The sequence below is a fragment of the Euprymna scolopes genome, chromosome 2 (assembly GCF_053919585.1).
Source record: "Euprymna scolopes isolate OS-2025 chromosome 2, ASM5391958v1, whole genome shotgun sequence".
Lineage (NCBI taxonomy): Eukaryota > Metazoa > Mollusca > Cephalopoda > Sepiida > Sepiolidae > Euprymna > Euprymna scolopes.
The window spans coordinates 26,472,581-26,493,555 of record NC_136483.1 but is presented as its reverse complement, the minus strand read 5'-3'; the positions used below and the strand labels follow the sequence as shown (position 1 = coordinate 26,493,555).

General features: G+C 35.2%; 1 protein-coding gene across 1 annotated transcript in view; it reads left to right on the top strand.

Moving 5' to 3' along the window:
* Positions 1 to 3,503: 3,503 nt before the first annotated feature.
* LOC145289986 (uncharacterized) overlaps positions 3,504 to 20,975 on the top strand; it is a 188,790-nt gene continuing 171,318 nt past the window's right edge. The window contains exon 1 of the mRNA XM_080136453.1: positions 3,504 to 4,453. Within this exon, the coding sequence (XP_079992579.1) occupies positions 4,412 to 4,453 (42 nt within the window). The 5' untranslated portion in view covers positions 3,504 to 4,411. The remainder of the gene's footprint in view (positions 4,454 to 20,975) is intronic.

The window sequence follows — 20,975 nt, the reverse complement described above, 5'->3', positions numbered from 1 at the left end:
GAAAAGAACAGAAATGAAAAAGATAATACGTTTATATATCGATTTTATTTCATTTAAACTAGCAGTTTAGCCCGGCTTTGCTCGGACTCTATGTACCGTTCATAATTTTATGCGCATATATATATATATATATATATATATATATATATATATATATTAAAACGTTTGACTCATGTCCAAGTAACCTATGCGGTTTCACTTTTATTGATCCAATCCAATTCATGTGTATAATCACACACACCCGAGGATTGAACCTAGAACAATCGCATTGACAACCGGCAGTTCTACCTATCGACCTATGGGAGCGGCGTCTGTAAATAACCTTAACAAATGTCCATTTTAAACAAACATTAGGTTACCAGGAGTGTCAGAATTCGCCATTAAAAAAAGAGTAATTAAATAGACTCCATATCTTTGGAAGCTTATAACAATATGAATAATGTAATTTAAACCCTATTTTTTTTCAATAAAAGGAACAAATACCAAACTTTAAAATAATAAAAGGTTTTATCAAAAAATATACAATATTTTTTTTAAATCGGGTTTCTTTAAGAAAGATTTCACAAAATTCAACGAATTTTAACTTAATCTAAAAATAATAAATATATATAAATTAAAAAATCACTTACATATATAAAATACTAATCAATAGATGCTTCCATTCTTCATTTATGAGAATTTGTTCATATTTATATTTTATATTTCATGTATTTTTTAAATAAAATAATTTTTTTAAACAACTATTTGAAAAGACCGCTATTACGTATGCATTAACCGGTGTTAGCGAAGCGCCGAAGCGATGTTTCTTCCTGTTTTGAAATACTGATGGATAGGAGGACATAAAAACAATACATACGCATTAGCCGTTTAGCCTTATGCGTGAAGAAATATGTGTCGCCATAGTGAAAAATAAGCACATTTTACTCATCAGTTTTTGCCTTAAAACAAAACAAAAAAAAAAAACACTTGACGAATTTTTGATTTTTTTTTCTTTTCTCAAAGAAATTCATCAGTTTTTGATTTAATATATTTTATTGTTTCTTTATGGGGTGAATTTTTTTTTAATATCTAAAAAAAGAAACATTGAATGAAATAGAAAAAAAAATTATCGTTATTCTACGAAATTTTCTGGGCAATATAACAAGATTATAAGGTTTCACTTAAAAAAAATTCAACGTGTTTTAAACTTTGGACTTTACAGGTAAATTTGCAAATAACTGTTCTTTTTTTTTGTTGTTTTAAATTAGATTATTTTATTTATTGATCTTTTATCTTCAATTTGTGATATATAAATTTGAGGTGAGAAAATTAATTATTTTCATTTGAATAGACATTTCAAAATGGGGGGGTATTTAAAAATAAACGCTTGTCTATAATATTATATTCAGTTTATTGGAAAGAACATAAAATTTCACATTGAACCTGAAAATATCATAAAAATTGAACCATTAGAAAAACTTTGATAGAGTTTTAAAGTTTAAAAATTGAAAAAAAAATTAACTCGTAAAATTCAATTGATTTCATTACGTAAAAACATGGCTGCATGGACGCGTGCAGGCACTTTGTAAACACTGTTTTTAAAAAATAATATTTCTATTATTTTTTTAAACTTCAATAGTTTATTTTGGAAGTATATTCCATACAGAAAATAAACAACCCACTTTAAAAAGAGAAATTACGAGTTTTGTATATTTTATTCGCAGTTTTGTGTTAGGGGTGTCAAAAATTCCCAAAAATTCTGACACACCTATGCCACCGCCTTTATGGTGCTCAACCGCTTGTTTGCAAACAAACAGCGAGCCTCGAAGTTTTCAGATAATTAAGTAGCGGGTAAGACTATTTACGGCGGTGCTGCTGCTGCTCTACCCAAAGAGGGGGAGGGCTTAAAATATATTTTAGTCATCCACATACAGTACTGTTTGTTTCGTTGTATTGCAAAGCTGATTCCATCAGTAAGTTGCATCAGTGTGAGTCTATCCGTCAAACTTTTGCATTATTCTGCCTTCTATAAATTATTTTTTTTCTTATATACACGTTAAACAATGCTTCAAGTAAACTACTTTACCCTGTTGTATTAAAACATATTTAACAATTAAAAAACTAATAAATAAATGAATAATTAAATGGAACCAATGCATAATTATAATAAATAAATAATAGACTTAACCACACCTTTCTTCTCCTGCTAGACAACTTGGAAAGAATATAGAACCAAACGGAAAAAGGTTCTTCCAAAAAATACTAATCCTGACGACGCCCATGCAATCAAAAGCGCTTGAAATAGAACTGACTGCGACAAAATCTCCAGAAATGTTTAAAAAGGAAAAACTATGTCGTTTTCAATCAGACATATTAGGATATATACGAGGGTCATATAAAAAATAACGCCTTCTATTTTATTCCATTCAAATGATAAGACGATATTGGAAATCACATTGTTATGATGACGGAACTTATGCATTCATGACCTGAAAGTTTCATCTCTCTGTTGCAGGTATTGACGATGTGAGAATATAAGAAAGCAGTCCCTGTCAGGAGCGTGCGCCAGAAGCAGAGATGCGCCATTAATTCCTGGCAAAAGTGCACTGAGAATGTCGGTGGCCATGTAGAAAAATAAATTCTGGAAGCCAAAGGTCGATCGTTTTAATGGTACAACTTCTGTCTTCGTAACTCATTAACTTTTTGAGTTAAAAAATGGGAGGTTTTACTTTTGGAATGACCCGCTTATGATAAAGCTTTCATGAGATATAATATTTTATAAATAGATTGTCAGCATTTCATCCATCAATATGTGTGTGTGTGTGTGTGTGTGTGTGTGTGTGTGTGTGTGTGTGTGTGTGTGTGTGTGTGTGTGTGTGTGTGTGTGTGTGTGTGTGTGTGTGTGTGATTCCTTTCGTTGTTCTAGTCGGTGGGTGCGATGTCGAGACATGTCAGACCAACCACGAAAAAACAACTAACAAACTCGACATTGCGACAACACGCGCTGTTGACGCGCATATGAGAGAGACTCAGACTCACACGTCGAAAACGACGGTGTGTAGCGAGCGCGTAGCGTTTACAGTGCTACTATGCTATACTATGCCACGAAGTGATTGTGATTTGTTATTTATATACTTTATACTTATAATGTACAATAACACAAGTAACTCGTGTAATGCTTTGTGCGCAATAAGGGACAAGGTGTGCAGAAAGAGAAAAAGAAGGACGAGGAAAGGAAAGATAGACCGAAAGAAAGATAGAAAGATTTAAAAAAAAAAAAGAAAGAAAAATAGTAAGAAAGAAGCAAAGAAAGAAAGAAAGAAAGAAAAAAGCAAAGAAAGAAAGACAGTAAAAATAGAACGAAATATAGAATGAAACAAGGAAAGAAAAACTAAAAGAAAGAAAATATCTTTGCAGCCGATTGAAGTTGTCAGCCAATTTCTTAATTGCTTTATATATATATATATATATATATATATATATATATATATATATATATATATATAGATAGATAGATAGATAGATAGATAGATAGATAGATCCGCACTGATGAGCTGTGATACAGCGAAACAGTACTGTATGTGGATGACTATATATATTTCTTTGTTTATAGTTTAAGGCTATTTTTATTTTTAACACACACGAGCGTGTATCACATTTTAAAACATAAAACGACGAAGAATATATTTATTGTAAACTTCGTCTTTCGTCTTGTTTCTATATATTTTACTCCCCTTTTTAATTTTCAAACGAAGAAATAACAAAATAGTAAATAACGAAGAAGGAAAGAAAAACATGTATTATATAAATTATATTAGAAAGGTAAAAATAAAATAATAATAATAATAATAATAATAATAATAATAATAATAATAATAATAATAAGAAGAAGAAGAAGAAGAAGAAGAAGAAGAAGAAGAAGAAGAAGAGAAATATAATAAATAGATTGAAACTTAAAGAAGAAAATGAAAAGAAAAAGCAAACAGATGAGAAAGAAATAAAAGAATTGAGGAAGAGAAAAGAAACAAAAAGAAAAAAAGAAAGAGGAAAAATAAGAAAAGAAGAAAGAAGGAAAAAACAAGAAGAGAAACAAGCAAAGAAAATAGAATAAATAAAAAAGAAGAGAGAGAAAATAAAAAAAAGAGAGAGAAAGGAAAGTCTAGAAACAAAACCAGAGAGAGAAAGAGAGAGAGAGAGAGAGAGAGAGAGAGGGAGAGAGTGTGTGAGAGAGAGAGGAGGGAAAGAAAGAGAAAGAGAAAATACATTTTGAAGAAAAGAAGAAAAAAGCCGAAGACTAAAGTAAAAATGTAAATGATTATTTGAAAGAAGTCGCGAAGGATATAACTTTAAACCGGATAATTTACGGCCGACAAAAATAACCGTGACAAAGGCGAAAAAGACAAGTAAAAAAAAGGAACCCAAATTAGAGAAAATGGATACCAAATATACCTACAAACGGCCTTCATCAGAACAGGTAACTATTACTATTATATCGTGTTTTAACGTCCACAATTTTTAAACAAATTTTACGTGTTTTAAAAAAATGATATGAAGTCCAAAAACTTATTCTATAAATGTGCCTAAGATTATACACCTCTATATAAAGTTATGTACGCATATATGTTTATATATTTCTATTTATAGAATTCATTCCAAAACTGATTAACCAATCATTATAAAACACAGCTACTTATGCGGAATGATGGGTAGCGTGAGCTATATTTACTTTAAATTAGTTTTTATTCAGATTAGTGGAACGTATTATTTGGATTCTTCGGACTACTGTTCTTATCTTGAGTATCATTTTCACAAAATTTTGGTCGATGTAACCTCCGATCTTCTTCAGCAGGGACACCTGACTCAGTGGTTAGAGTACTTGGAAAAATAAGTTGTAAAAGTGATATCCTCCTGAAGGTTGAAGGTTCTATTATGAGTGTGAGCGACAGAAAAATACAACTGCGAATTACTTAGGACCTTTATCCAGTCATGGCTGACGGAATGAGAGCAAGCTACACTCGTGAAGTAAATTAAGGGTTCCGTTCGAAATTCCGTCCAAATTCTCAAGTTCGACAGAAACATTCGCTAGATTGACAAGATACACCTGAAGAAGATCGGAGGTTATATCGACCGAAACGTTGTGAAAATAACATTCAAGACGAGAACAGGTGTCTGAAAAATCCAAAATAAAAGGAATAACCAATCTTCATCTAAAAAATTCGGAAATGTAAAAAGATTGAAATTCCGTCATGAAAATTCGCACATTTTCGATTTTTGTGAAATTTTCACAGAACATCAATTAAAAAAAAATCCCCACATTTTAGATTCATTGTATTATTTTAGTTTTTAGGGGTCATATGTGCACAACCTCCTCTTTGAAAAATTCAAATATTTCAGATTTGCATTAACTTTGATCAATAGTCATTAAGACACAAATTCAACAAGATTTGCTGCATTTGACTTTCTTCTTAAGAACCCTTCAGCTTAAGCTTTTAAATTTTACACATTTTTCAGAATCAAAATCATCCGGCAGACTATGATAAAAATTGGAACAAGGATTCTAAGCATAAGGTTTAGTAGTCATCTTCGGAATGGGTTATAAAAATGGTGCAACGCTGTTTTGTCTGGGGAATTTATTTTACCTGGCTTGGGACGGATACGTTAGTCCTATATATGGTTAGTTGTAAGTTTAATAAGGGTATCAGCTCTCTTTACAGAGCCCTTATAATTATAAAACTTACAACACGTCCCAATATTACGCCGGAGTACATGTCCTTCAGTAAAAGCAACATTTGACGATTTCACTTTGGGATATGAAACCCGATGTAATGTTTGGGCTTGTTGGTGGATTATTATTATTATTATTTATAATAATAATAATAATAATGGAAGCCTCCATTCAGTCTCAAAAAACAATGGATACCCCCTATAAGGATAGCAGTCCATGTAATTTTGAGGCAAGGGTTGTGTAATACTCATCCACACCTCTTCTAAATTGGCACTGCTTGAGTCCAGTGACAAGGAAAAGTCCAGGATGACTGGAAACAATGTTGATATAAGCAGAGAGCACATACAGCACTTGGTATTCCCAAATAGTCATCCATTCAATACTAACCAGGCTCAACTCTGCTTACCTTCGGTGATCAAACGGGAACGGGTGTGTCAATGTGATTTTGCCTAATAATAATAATAATAATAATAATAATAATAATAATAATAATAATAATCTATATATTAATAGAATAGCGTGTGTGTTATTTATTTTGTGTGTCACGCTTACATATGAGTGACTGTCATTTAATTGTTATGGACTTTCATTTCTTGTAATAAATAATTTTACCAAGAATTCTTCATAAGTTTTGGTTTTGGTTTCGATTACCGCTGAAGGAACTCAAGTTATATACAGTCCTGGTCAAAATCATAAGACCACTTAAGAAAGTTAGCGTTTACGCATATTATCGAATTTTTAATCAAACAAATGGTTGAAACCATTGCCAAAAGGGAAAATATGATGGAAAAAAAATGAAATCTGCTTCATTCGAAACCTTAACCCTGATTTAATACATATTTTTTAAAAAACAAACATTTTCACCTGGTCAAAATGATAAGACCACTGATAATTTATCTAACAAAAGGCAATTATAAATTACTAAAAAGGGTCTCAATATTTAGTATAGCCTCCATTATTACGAATTACTTCAAAAATTCTCTTCGGCATGCTTGCGACTAAGTTTTTTATCAGTTGCGAAGGAATTTTATCCCATGTACTGAAAACTGAATCAGAAAGTTCCTTTATTGAATCCTACTGGGTTCCATTCTTGAATACTTCTTTTGCCATCCATCCCCAAAGATTTTCAATGGGATTGAGGTCCGGAGAACATGCTGGATGATCTAACAATTCTATATTATTTGAAGAAAAGTATTCTCGTGCTTGTCGAGAAGTGTGTATCGCAGCGTTGTCTTGCTGGAAAATCCAATTTCTTCCACACAGGCGTGGACCTTCAGTCCTGATAGAAGCATTTTCAAGCATTGAAATGTACTTCAATGATGTTTGCCGGCCTTTCACTACTTGCAACTTTAGGGTCCCAGCTGATGAGAAAGCACCCCAGATCATTAAAGAACTTCCTCCACTATTCCGAGTTGAAAAAGTCTCTTTGGGCAAATTTTTATCATGCCAATAGTGTTGAAATCCATCTGGACCATCTAGATTAAACTTTTTCTCATCGGAAAAAATTAGATTTCCCCACTTCTCTTCATCCCAAGTCTGGTATTTGGCGGCATATTTAAGTCGGTTAGTTTTGTGCTGTTCAAGAAGACGTGGTTTCTGCAGTCGCTTTAAATGATTGAAACCTTTCATTTTCAGATGCCTTCTGATGGTTTTAGGACTACATTCTGCTGCTGTTTGGCTTTTCAATCGACTTGAGTTCATACTGGAGTTTTTTTTTAACTTCTTCTGATACGGTGATAGGGTTATTTTTTGATCGACCTGGACTCTTTTTGTGCCCATATTGATCTGGATTTCTTTAAAAATTTGTGATGACCGTTTTGCTACGATTCACTTCGTTTGCAATGGATCTATGGGAGAGTCCACCCCTATTAAGCTCAAAGATCCTTCCTCTCTCAGACTCTGATAATGGTTTCCCTTTTGCCATTCATAATTTAGTAAGATGTTTTTATTCACTAACAAGTTGCTTTTAGTAACATAGAAAGCTTTTCGTATTCATTTTTTCAAAACTAGCTATATATATATATATATATATATATATTTTTATTAAAGTGGTCTTATCATTTTGACCAGGTGAAAATGTTTGTTTTTTAAAAAATAATTATTAGATCAGGGTTAAGGTTTCGAATGAAGCAGATTTCATTTTTTTCTATCATATTTTCCCTTTTGGCAATGGTTTCAACCATTTGTTTGATTAAAAATTCGATAATATGCGTAAACGCTTACTTTCTTATGTGGTCTTATGATTTTGACCAAGACTGTATATATATGTATATTTTTTTTTTCATAAGTTTTTATTTGGGTTTCGATTGAAGTTGATGCACCCAAGTCCTATGGCTATATATTTTTTTTATTTTTGAAATCGCAATTTAAAAATCGATAGAACATTTACTCTATAATAATATATACGAAATCTGCCAGAATTAAAATATCATATCTAAGCATATTTTATGACCAGCCTACGCCGAGCGTCCCTGCTAGCTTAGATAATACTTTTGCAGTTTTAACAAAAAAACTACAATAATAGCAGAGCGTCTCCATTTATGCTAAACATCTATACAATGCCAACATCAAGATATTACATATGAATGAGTCACCTGTTGAATTTTCACAGGTCCCACTAGTAATTTATTGTTATTGGCTCACAAGGAGCTTTCACACAGGTCATCAAAAATCTCTCCTTGAAAACAGCCTGTGGTGTTCCCTGGAAGCTGAGTGGCAACAAATCTCTTCAGGTTTCCAGTACTCTCCACCTCTTTCAATACCATTTGCAAATAAATTTGCATTATCGCAACAGGTGCTTGCCATTGATTTCTCGTTAGCAGCGGCTATTGGTCTTCATTGGAATTTGAGTGGCAATTAGCCTCCCAAGGACCCAGTTCTCTTTGCACTTATCTGGCAGAGGCCTGGTCTTTCGTTCCTCCTTGACTCTACTTGGTTATTTGGTCTCACTCTTTTTTTTTGTGGGAGAGGAGCAGTGATGTGGCAGCGGGAAGATAGGGTTGGGGTTGGGTTAGAAAACTTATAGATATGCGGTTTTAGTGTTCTTGGTTGCATGTAGTGTTTCATGTTTTACCTTTGTAACAGTTTGTTTGGCCCACACTTGTTGCTCCTGTGTATTAGTTTCCATATTCAAGAGTTTTTCTTAATATTTCAGCGGTTTTCATTATTTTTGTTCGTTGTATTTTTCCAGTCATTCAATTTCAATTTCTCCCATTCTTTTTTCAAAGTTTTTCGTGATTGCTCCTAGTGCTCCTACTATTATCGGTATTATTTTGATTTTCTTCATCTTTCATATCCCTTTCAGCTCTCTGGCTAGCTCTGTGTATTTGCTCTGTTTCTCCTTTTCTTTGATATTCACCATGTGGTCAGCTGGAACAGCAAAATTTACGACTTGACAGGACTTTTCTTTCTTGTTAATTATTACGACATCCGAACTTCTTGCTTGGATGGGTTTATTAGTTTGTATGTCCATGTTCCATAGGACTTTGTGATTCACATTTTCAAATACTGCTGTCGGCTTATGTTTTTACCACTTATCTGTGCATTCGAGATGCAGTTGTTTGCATAATTCCCAGTGTACTAGCCTTCCCATTTTGTCGTGTCTGTTCTTGTATTCCTTTTGGGCCAGTTTGCTGCATTTACTTATAATATGGTTTCTCTTCTCGTCTCTTTGTTCACAGAGTCTGCATTTGCTGTTTTCTTGTGTTTTGTCGACCTTTGCTTTGATGTGGTTCGTTCTTATCGAGTTGTCTTGCACTGCAGTTATTAGGGATTCAGTTTCTCGGCTTATGTGTCTTTTTCACATCCATGTCCAAGTGTTTTGGTAATTTTCATCTTTTGTCATCCTTATGAATCTTCCGTTTAGTTGTATCTCTTTCCACTTTTCTTGTCTTTATTATTATTATTATTATTATTATTATTATTATTATTATTATTACATTAACACCAGGACTCAAAGTTACTCTAGAATGAATATGTGGTGTAATATATTGTCTTGAACCCATCAAATCAAACGAAATTACTTTTGTATAATTATCTTTTTATAAGATTCAGTTTTTGCTGGCAGCCCAAGTATGAACTCAGCAGATATTGGATGGAAAGGGTGTAACTTTGTAACTCAAGTGACATTTATTAAAGCACACCCAGTGTTTCTCGGGAATCACTGGAAGTCTAGTAAATGCACTCTCTCCTTGGTTTTTCTATCGAACTTTACCTGCCACAACTATTCGGTGTAGTGCTAGTTGACGCCGACACTTTTTTTTGGAGGGGGGTAACTTAAAATTATACAGTTTCAATTTTCATGATTCTATGTGCGTTTCACTTCTTTAGCAATTTCTGTATGCCAGGCTATTGCCTGTAGCTCAGCATTCAATGGTTTTCCTTAATATTTCAACCCTTTTTATTATCGTTATCCGTTGTATCTTCTCAGCCACCTCTCTAATTCCAATCTTTCCCATTCTTTTTTCAAAGTTTTTCGGGATTGTTTCTACTGCTCCTACTATTATTGGTGCTATCTTGACTTTCTTCATCTTCCATACCCATTGCGCTCTCTGGCCAGTTCTGTGTATTTGTTCCGATTCTATGTCTCTTTGTTATTTACTTTGTGATTGCTGGAACGGTAAAATCATCGATCTGATAGGACTATTCTTTCTTGTTATTATTATGACATCCGACCTTCTTGCTTGGATGGGTTTATTTGTTTGTAAATTCATGTCTTATAGGATTTTTTGATTCTCGTTTTCAAGTACTACTGCCGATTTGTGCGTGTATCATTTGTTTGATTGTTCAAGATACAGTTGTCTGCATAATTCCTAATGTACTGCCTTCTTCACTTGATTGTGTCTATTATATTTTTTTTTGGGGGGGAGCGGGTAGTTTGCTGCATTTGCTTATTATGTTGTTTATTGTTTCTTCTCTTTGTACACAAAGTCTGCATTTGCTGTTTTCTTGTGTGTTATCCATCTTTGATTGATGTGGTCGGTTCTAATCGCATTATCGTGTGCGGCTGCTATTAAGGATTTAGGTTTAGGTTTCCTTTTTATAGCCACATAAAGTGTTGTCGTTAGTCTCATCTTTTGTCATCCGTATGAACCGCTCGTGTAGCTGTTTTTCTTTCCATTTTTATTTTCTCAATACTTTGCCTCTCTGTTTTCTGTCTTGTTCATTTTCTTCAATGTCTGTTGCTGCAGTAATTATCCTTTTGGTGTTCTGCATTATTTTTCTAATTCTTTTTTCGCGTCATGCATACAATCTTCTATACAAGCCAGTCCTCTTCTTCTGCCTTTCCTTTTCACATAGAGTCGGCCAGCATTATCATTATTATCTATGTATTAATACGATGGCGTACGTGTTATTTTCTGTGTCGCGCTTACATCTGGGTCGTTTAATTGTTATGTACTTCCATTTCTTGTCATAAATAATTTTACCCAGAATTCTTCATACGTTTTGGTTTCGGTTTCGATTATACTTGATGGCACTTAAGTCATCTATTTTTTTATAAATAATTTTATCAAAAATTCTTCATAAGTTTTGGTTTCGGTTTCAATTATAACTGATGGCACTCCAGTAATCTATTTATTCTTTTCAAAATAATTTTATCAAGAATTCTTCATAAGTTTTGGTTTCGGTTTCGATTATGGCTGAAGAAACTCAAGCTATATATATATATATATATATATATATATATATATATATATATATATATATATATGTATGTGTGTGTGTGTGTGTGTGTGTTCATAAGATTTTATTTTGGTTTGATTCAAGCTAATGTATCCAAGTCATATGGATATACTTTTTTATTTTTTGAAATTTCAACTTTATTATGCATAAAAATCAATAGAACATTAACTCTATAATAATATATACGAAATCTGAAAAAAATAAAATATCATATTTAAGCGTATTTTACGACCGGGCTTTGCCTGACGTTCGTACTAGCTTAGATAAATAGTTTTGCAGTTTTAACAAAAAACTACAGTAATATCGGAGCGTCTCAATTTACACTGAACATCTACAGAATGCCAACATCAATATATTACATATGAATGAGTTCCCTGTGGAATTTCCACATGCCCCGGTAGTTTATTATTATTATTATTATTATTATTATTATTATTATTATTATTATCATTATTATTATTATTGGGAGGTAGTGATGATGGCTAGGCATGAAAAAAAATGAAGTTGTAGACAATCCATCATCGTTTAGAATGACAGTCGATAGCAATAATATTCCTCTTTCGGAAAGTGCTGCAATAATTTTTTATATCCATAGATGAAACTGATCCATAAGTTTTAAGTAGATGACTGAATGATCTGCCATAAAGTATTCTAATCTCTCCCTCTCCCTTTGTCTCTGTCTGTCTGACCTCTCTGTCTCTCCTTATCTTTCTTTCTCTCTCTCTCTCTCTCTCTCTCTCTCTCTCTTTATATATATATATATATATATATATATATATATATATATATATATATATATATATATATATATATATATACCCAGCAGAGAGGCAGAAATGTCAGTTTGATTTCTGTGCGTTTTACAGATGAATAGGCCTTCAAGCGATAATCTGAAAAACTGTGGTTTGGTTCACTTGGGTTAAGAGTTTTGGTTTGTAGGTCTGTTTTTCAATAGAAGAAAACAAATGCGATTGTAACGAAATAAAACTTTGTTTTAAACCGGAGTTTCAATTTTGTTCGTAGCAACACTGATTCACAGTTGACACTGCAACCGATGTCAGAATTGAGCACTGACGTCAGTCCAGCACAACGATGAAGATTCAGTTGCAAGGCTCAGCATTCCTATCCCGTCATTGTTAACCAACTGAAGAAGGCCAGAGGATGAGTTGGACGAAACATGGTGAAACAACAACAATGAAGATGAGGATAACAGTTCACAAGAAAATGAATACACCGATTATGAACCTCATCTCAAAGGATCCCCCCCCCAAAAAAAAAATAAAAATAATATATAACTTATGTGCTGTTGGAACAAAGGTATCAATATGAGAAGAGCTTCAAGCATTTCTAATAAACTCACTAAAAACGATTCATCAAGTAAATGAAGGTATATTTCCCACAGTTAAATTTTCAAATTCATACCTAACATCAAGTTTGACAGAGGAGTTCGAAAAATGCTGTTTTCTTTTCTGCTACCTTTGAGATTCAGAGTGCCTTCTTGTCTAAAAATGAAATATATCTTTTTTTCCATTTCTCTTGAATACTTTGCAAATGACTTTGTTTATGAATCTTCGTATTCAATTTCATACACAATGCAGTGATTTTTGCATATTTTGACATTTGATATATAATAGAAGTGACTCCTCTTTTCCTGTGTATGGAACGGCAAACTTTTCATTCATTTACAAATTCGTTTTGACATCCGATATACAATGGTTGTCCCCAAAATAAAGCATCCTATTTTCTTTAATTAAAACAGTTGATGGGCCCCAAAGACAGGAGTGGTGCCATTAAAACGTGTGACCTTTCCTGTTCCAGAATTATTTTCTACATAGTCACCACTATTCTCAATTCACTTTTGCCAGAAATTCAAAGATGCAGCTCTGTGTAATGAAGAGAAAGCCGACAGATGTTAAACATGCTTTCTAGTGCAGACAGGATCAAGGGGTAAAACCAAATCAAACTGGTTGACTCGGGCATAAAACTGGAACAACCTTGACAAGGAATAGCGTTGAGTGCATAATGACGTGTCAGTGACATAGGGACCCACAGTCGTCAGTTAATCTGAGAGATTCATCGTGGAAGTGGCGAGAAGTAGCAATGTATGGCAGATGAATCAATAGAGAAATTCCCATCCTCCTTTAAACGATAGGTAGAGAACAGGGACGCGCCTTCGATCATGAAACGAATAAAGTTCCAATTGTCCTGAGAAATGAAATTTATGTTGTTGTTATGAGCTTTTGTTCCAAGGGAGCCAACATGGCCCAGAGATGCGGAGACAAGGTATAAAGGTACGTTATGGTCCATTCTTATAACCCCCTCAAAAGGGCTGATGTGCTGTAAATATGAACATTGACTCAATATAAGCAGACACCCTTTTTCCCCCTCCACAACAGAACATGTGTTTCTGATGCACGTCCATAACAAGGGTTGATTTTTTGGAGTCTTACATCGTCAATATCTGCAATAGAGAGATGACACTTTGAGGTCATGAATGTATAAGTTCAATCATCATAATAATGCAATTGACAATCCCTTCTGATCCATTCGGGTGAAATAAAAATATGAGGCATTACTTTTGGAACGCCGCTTATAAAAAAGAGACTTTTCCTTTCCTGTGCATGGAAGGCCAAACCTTTCATTCATTTAGAAATTCATTTTGATAACGTCTTCCTACGACTTTCATACGTGATTAAATTGTTTCTTTCACGATTGGCTGTTCTTTTTCATCTAACAATACATTGTTTCAAACTTTATCTATCAGGATTCTCACAAACTTATCTTCTCCCAGGCTACTTTAACAGATTTTTTCTTAAAAATCTATAGGATATTTCGTTTCGTCTCTCTGATTGTCTGTCTGTCTGTTCCTTCTACCTTTTCTTGGAAACTACTGGTCCGTTCTGGCTGTAGTTTTGCATGGACCTTTAGCATGATATAGAGCAGTGAACTAAGTACTGTGGTATCCATTTGGTGCACAGATATTAATGGACTGAGGAATAATAGAGGTTAAACATAAGAATATCACATTTATAGCCACTTTTTGTTGGAAACTACTGGGTCTATGTGAATGAAATTTTCTACGAACCTTTGCTATGAAAACGTGCAACGAACTAAGTATTATGGTATCATTCGATGCATAATTAAGGATTAATAGGGATTAATATTTAATGCAAAAATGGGTACCCAACAATATTCAAGCATCAATTTGGCATAAAGCGCTCATTCTAACTTTTAACGGTCTAAAAAGTTTAGTTGATATATATTTCTGTCATATTTCTTACTAGTCTGAGTGCCCGGCGTTGCCCGGGTATTTGGAGGTGTGTGTTAAGCAAAAAAAAAGTGGTAGTAGGCAAGCAGGCTCAAACCCGTACCGCGAAGGAAAAAGAACATGAAAAAAAAGTGACGTCTTTGCAGTTGCGTCCATCGCCAAAACCGGAAATGATGAAGGTTTAAATTAAGGCTAGTCAATCGAAAAGAGGATGACTTCCGAAAATATATGCGCAAAAAAAGCGACCTCTCCTTGTAGAAAAGTACCCAGTTGAGGGTGAAAAAATTAATGTTTTTAGCCAGTTTTTCGATATTTGTCGTCCGAAAGGTCGAGCATCAAAACGATACCAATCTCGTGAAAATCTGTCGCCTCTGTGTAAAGTTTTAGGCATACATACATACATTTAATCAGACAAGTGAGACTTATATTATAGATGAAGATCTCTGGCCTTATTTTTTATTTTCCTCACGCGTGCGTGTGCATATGTGTACGTGTGCGCATGCATGTACGCGCGCGTGTATGTAATGTTGCTTTCTGATTGAGTAAGTAATACTATTAATTTATTCTACGGGACTGATAACATAGAATATTCACTAAAAAAAAAAAAAGACTAATACCAGATTCGAATATATATATATATATGTAGTCTCTTCAGCTGACATCGCTTTTAATTAACTCCACCAACGGTTAAAAATAGTCGAATGCAACACACAACACAAATCCTTAATTTTTTAAGAGTATATCATCATGAAATAATTGTGTACCGTGTCTCGGGTGTACTAAAACTCATCAAAAGTACATACGGTAATGTACGGTTGGTAGGATTTTGTATGTAGGTGTATTGTTGACGAATTTTGGAAAGCGTACAACGTTTAAAAAATGGCTAACTTCTGTTATCTCAATTTCTGAGCAAAAATCAACATTATAACAAACTGTGAAGCGATAGCTTTATATTTACATTCTAGCATGGATACCAAGCATTGCCCGGGTGGAGAGAGGTGGTATACTAAGGCTATTGAGCAACCAACTCCTTCCTGCGAAAAATCAAAACAACTTTTGTTTCAATCAAAATAGTTGTGCGAGCACAAAAAAATATTAGCCACAGTAGGCAGGCAGGCTCGAACCTGGTACGCGATAGAGGGAAAGAAAGTGAAAAAAGCTAATGAGCATGGCGACTTATGACGTCACAGGCCTTCGAAATAACTTTTTATAAACATACATTAAGATTGGTTGGTGTATGACTTGCAAAAATGTCGACGCTAAAAAAACGGCTCAATTGACCAGCACAGAATTAATCTTTTTGATCAATTTTTAGATATTTTTCATCCGAGTGATCGATCTTTCTAACGATTCCAATTTTGTCATGGTCCGATGCGTCTGTAAAAAATTCTTGACAGATATACAAACACAGTTTGCTTTTTATATATTATATATACAAGCAATTATAAGTAACGTAGTCATTAGAAAATATACATTCAGACAGTTTATAATTTTATTATTATCACGATTTATTTCATCGTTTTAATGATATCATGGCCTTAATGAAAAGTTTAAAAAATTGAATGTGTTTGCCTAATTTTCGACTAGATTTTGGATATCATTCATTGTCTGCCTTAAATGCATTTATTGTGCCAAAATTATTTGTGGGTGCAATAAAATTTGAACGCAATAAAATATAAAATCAGTTTTAACAGAAATTTAAATAATTTGAACTCAAATATGGAGAGTTGAAAACGTACTCGTTAATAATATTTACGCATTATAGAAAAGAAAATGGCGGCAAAAGGAAAAACTTCAGATGACACGAACGAACGATAAAAAGCAAATGATTTTAATTACTATCCTCTTTTGTTCTCTGCCTCGTTGGATTCGCTTTTTTCTTCACTGTCAAAATTAAGTTTTCACAGGAATGTGTTAACTCAATTTATATTAAATGTCTATATGGTTCTTGGCAATATCCTAAGACGCTATCGTCGTCCAAAATGTCCCTTCCAAGGTCAGGAACCACTCTGCAGATTGATGCCCGTGTCGACGTTTGAAAATACTTTAAGTAAACACATTCTGGTGAAAACTTACTTGCTTTGAGGAGTGAAAAGGGAAACGAATCCAGACGAACCTGAGAAAGAAAGAGAGTAGTAATTAGTGTTATTAGCTTTTTAGCATCCGTTCAAATGGCTTCGTGATTCAGTAATTACAAGATATAGAATCAATGAGAATTTTATGCCGGGATAAAAATTACCATTTTACACCAGAATTGATTTTATCCAATATTTGGGCGAATTAGAATTGAAATGAGGGATAAAATCAAACGGTATCTATAATGTAACTGAACCAAAAAAATAGACTTTGAACGGAAGCCATAATTCCCCAGAGGATATTACGATGTGTGATTTTATTTGTGTACTTATTTACAATGCCTCCTCACGGGACAGAGTTAGACACCAGGGTCGTTTTTTAACGTGGAGAAAAGGTACAAAAGTAAAAACTGACTCAGTCGTGAAGGATTTCTCCTCCACTGAAAGAGAACGAAAAATGGAAGTGCCGCATCTGAAGAACAGATACTACACTTTGATCTTGGTCATTGTGTAGGCCAATTTATAGAATCAGTATCGGAATAAAAAGAAATTGGTGTATATTTTCCGATGCCAAAACGATTCTTTTGATTGTCTTTTTTTATTTGATTTTATTTAAAGCAAAATCTTCCATTGATGGTAATAATGATAAAATAATAAATATTTATTGATTTTAAATTCCAGTAAAGCTAAAATCGATAGATCATCCCCCACAAGTGTATTTTGACGTTTAGGAAAATTTCTGTATATTAAACATGTGTTTTTTTACGGAAATCGGGGAAAAGAACAACTCTATAATAAAATATTTAGAGATTTATAAAAAATTGGAATCGGTAATTCTATCGAAATCGGGAATTCAGTATGGAATCGGTAATTGTATCGGAACAGAAAAAATATTGGAATCGTCCCATCATTAATATATATATATATGTATACCTTTTATAATTATACATATACGTCTATAAAGTATTTAACATAATATCTATAAAAAATTACGATTAAATCAGGCGTAAACTCAAACAAAACCAATTTGCCTCCTCCCTTAAAGCTTGCATTCACCGTGGGTTTAGAATTAATTTAGATGATCTTGAATCATTTCTCCTAGCAAACACCCCGAATATCTTAGCGCTAAGTGAAACTGACTTACACTCCTTCACCCCTCTAATCTTTTTAACATGCCTGGTCATCTCCCACTTTGCCGTAAGGACTCAGACAAACATATTCACGGACTTGGAGTCTATATTCGAAACACCCTCCCCTTGACTAGAGAATCTGACGACCAGACCTCTATGTGCTTTAGACTTCACTTGCAACATAGCGTTAGCTACTTATATTTTCTCTACCATTTTCCTTTGACCCAGGACTTTACCAACCAAATCTCTGACAGCATAGATACAGCACTCTTCCTTGATACTAGCATGCAAGTCCATGTATTTGGTGACTTCAATGTCCACCACAATAATTGGATTGGTTTCTCTACTGACACAGACACATAGTTTCTCTATATCTCATACTTACACAGACACATAGTTTCTCTATATCTCATTCCTTATCATAAACAGTTACGTTTCTGACACGCTTACCAGACCAGCCAGATCAACAAGCCTCACTTCTAGATCTATTTCTGACCACAATTCCCAATGATTGTTTAACGATCACTCATAGCCCACTCGGGAATGCTGATCATGCTATGATAATGGTAGATATTGCCCTAAATTCTCGACCCAAACTAAAGAGCCATTACTCAAAGCGACAAGGTATTATAAAAAGGCTGACTGGGAAGCCATCTGGGATCTCATCAGAGATGCCCTGTGGGGAAATATTTTTTCTCTTCCTGGAGAACAGTGGGCAAACGAGACCACTGAATGGTTCAAAGCAGCAATTGAAGATCATGTTCCTACTCTCCCTAAAGGCTTACTTCTACTTGTGCAGCTGCCTTTGCTCAAAGGCAACATGCATACTGCAGATTTCGGGTCAAGATCAAAGTGTAGTATCTGTTCCGGCAGATACTGCAAGCTATGACTAGCTATGACTAGCAAAGACCAGATGTGGGGGCAACCCCACATGTCTGACCTTTAACCAGCTCCCATTTCCCACCTCTCGGGAGCTGGTCCCCTTTTTCCCTTCCCCCTCCCTTCACTCCTCACATTAAAAATTGGCCTTGTGCCTAATTTGCTCGGTGGGGGAGCAAATAAATACCATCTGTTCCGGCAGATGCTGCACTTAAGATAATTTGTACCAGTCAATGGAGGGGAAACCCTCTATACTGGGACAATTATTATTTTTGGTAACCAGAGTGACCCCTTTTAGGGGAGCTGGTTTTTACCTCACATAAAAAACGGCCTTGTGCCTAATTTGCTCAGTGGGGGAGCAAATAAACACCATCTGTTCCGGCAGATGCTGCACTTAAGATAATTTGTACCAGTCAATGGAGGGGAAACCCTCTATACTGGGACAATTATTATTTTTGGTAACCAGAGTGCCCCCTTTTTGCCTACTTTTAGGGGAGCTGGTTTTTACCTCACATTAAAAACGGCCTTGTGCCTAATTTGCTCAGTGGGGGAGCAAATAAACACCATCTGTTCCGGCAGATACTGCAAGCTATGACTAGCAAAGACCAGATGTGGGGGCAACCCCACATGCCTGACCATTAACCAGCTCCCATTTCCCACCTCTCGGGAGCTGGTCCCCTTTTTCCCTTCCCCCTCCCTTCACTCCTCACATTAAAAATCGGCCTTGTGCCTAATTTGCTCGGTGGGGGAGCAAATAAATACCATCTGTTCCGGCAGATGCTGCACGCTATGACTAGCTATGACTAGCTATGACTAGCAAAGACCAGATGTGGGGGCAACCCCACATGCCTGACCTTTAACCAGCTCCCATTTCCCACCTCTCGGGAGCTGGTCCCCTTTTTCCCTTCTCCCTCCCTTCACTCCTCACATTAAAAATCGGCCTTGTGCCTAATTTGCTCGGTGGGGGAGCAAATAAATACCATCTGTTCCGACAGATACTGCACTTAAGATAATTTGTACCAGTCAATGGAGGGGAAACCCTCTATACTGGGACAATTATTATTTTTGGTAGTCAGAGTGACCCCTTTTAGGGGAGCTGGTTTTTACCTCACATTAAAAACGGCCTTGTGCCTAATTTGCTCAGTGGGGGAGCAAATAAATACCATCTGTTCCGACAGATACTGCACTTAAGATGGTTTGTGCCGGTCAATGGAGGGGAAACCCTCTATACTGGGACAATTATTATTTTTGGTAACCAGAGTGCCCCCTTTTTGCCTACTTTTAGGGGAGCTGGTTTTTACCTCACATTAAAAACGGCCTTGTGCCTAATTTGCTCAGTGGGGGAGCAAATAAATACCATCTGTTCCGACAGATACTGCAAGCTATGACTAGCTATGACTAGCTATGACTAGCAAAGACCAGATGTGGGGGCAACCCCACATGCCTGACCTTTAACCAGCTCCCATTTCCCACCTCTCGGGAGCTGGTCCCCTTTTTCCCTTCCCCCTTCCCTTCACTCCTCACTTTAAAAATCGGCCTTGTACCTAATTTGCTCGGTGGGGGAGCAAATAAATACCATCTGTTCCGGCAGATACTACAAGCAAAGACCATATGTGGGGGCGACCCCACATATAAGACCTTGGTCAATGTAGGGGCAACCCTTCATACCAATTGTCACTATCCAGCTCCCTTACTCCCCGGGGAGTTGGTCCCCATTACCCCTTAACTCCTCACATTAAAAATTGGCCTTGTGCCTAATTTGCTCGGTGGGGGAGCAAATAAATACCATCTGTTCCGGTAGATACTGCAAGCTATGACTAGCTATGACTAGCAAAGACCAGATGTGGGGGCAACCCCACATGCCTGACCTTTAACCAGCTCCCATTTCCCACCTCTCGGGAGCTGGTCCCCTTTTCCCTTCCCCCTCCCTTCACTCCTCACATTAAAAATTGGCCTCGTGCCTAATTTGCTCGGTGGGGGAGCAAATAAATACCATCTGTTCTTCAGATGCTGCACTTCAATTTCTTGTTCTCTGTCAGCGGAGGAGAAATCCTTCACGACTGAGACAATTTTTATTTTTGTTCCTTTTCTCCGCATTAAAAAACGACCCTGGTGTCTAACTCTGTCCCGTGGGAAGGCATTGTAAATAGGAACATAAGTCCAGTATAAACAGACAAAAGTTTATTGAAGCTAAAAGTTATTGTAAGAAAGAAGTAGCGAAAGCTAAGAGAGAATAC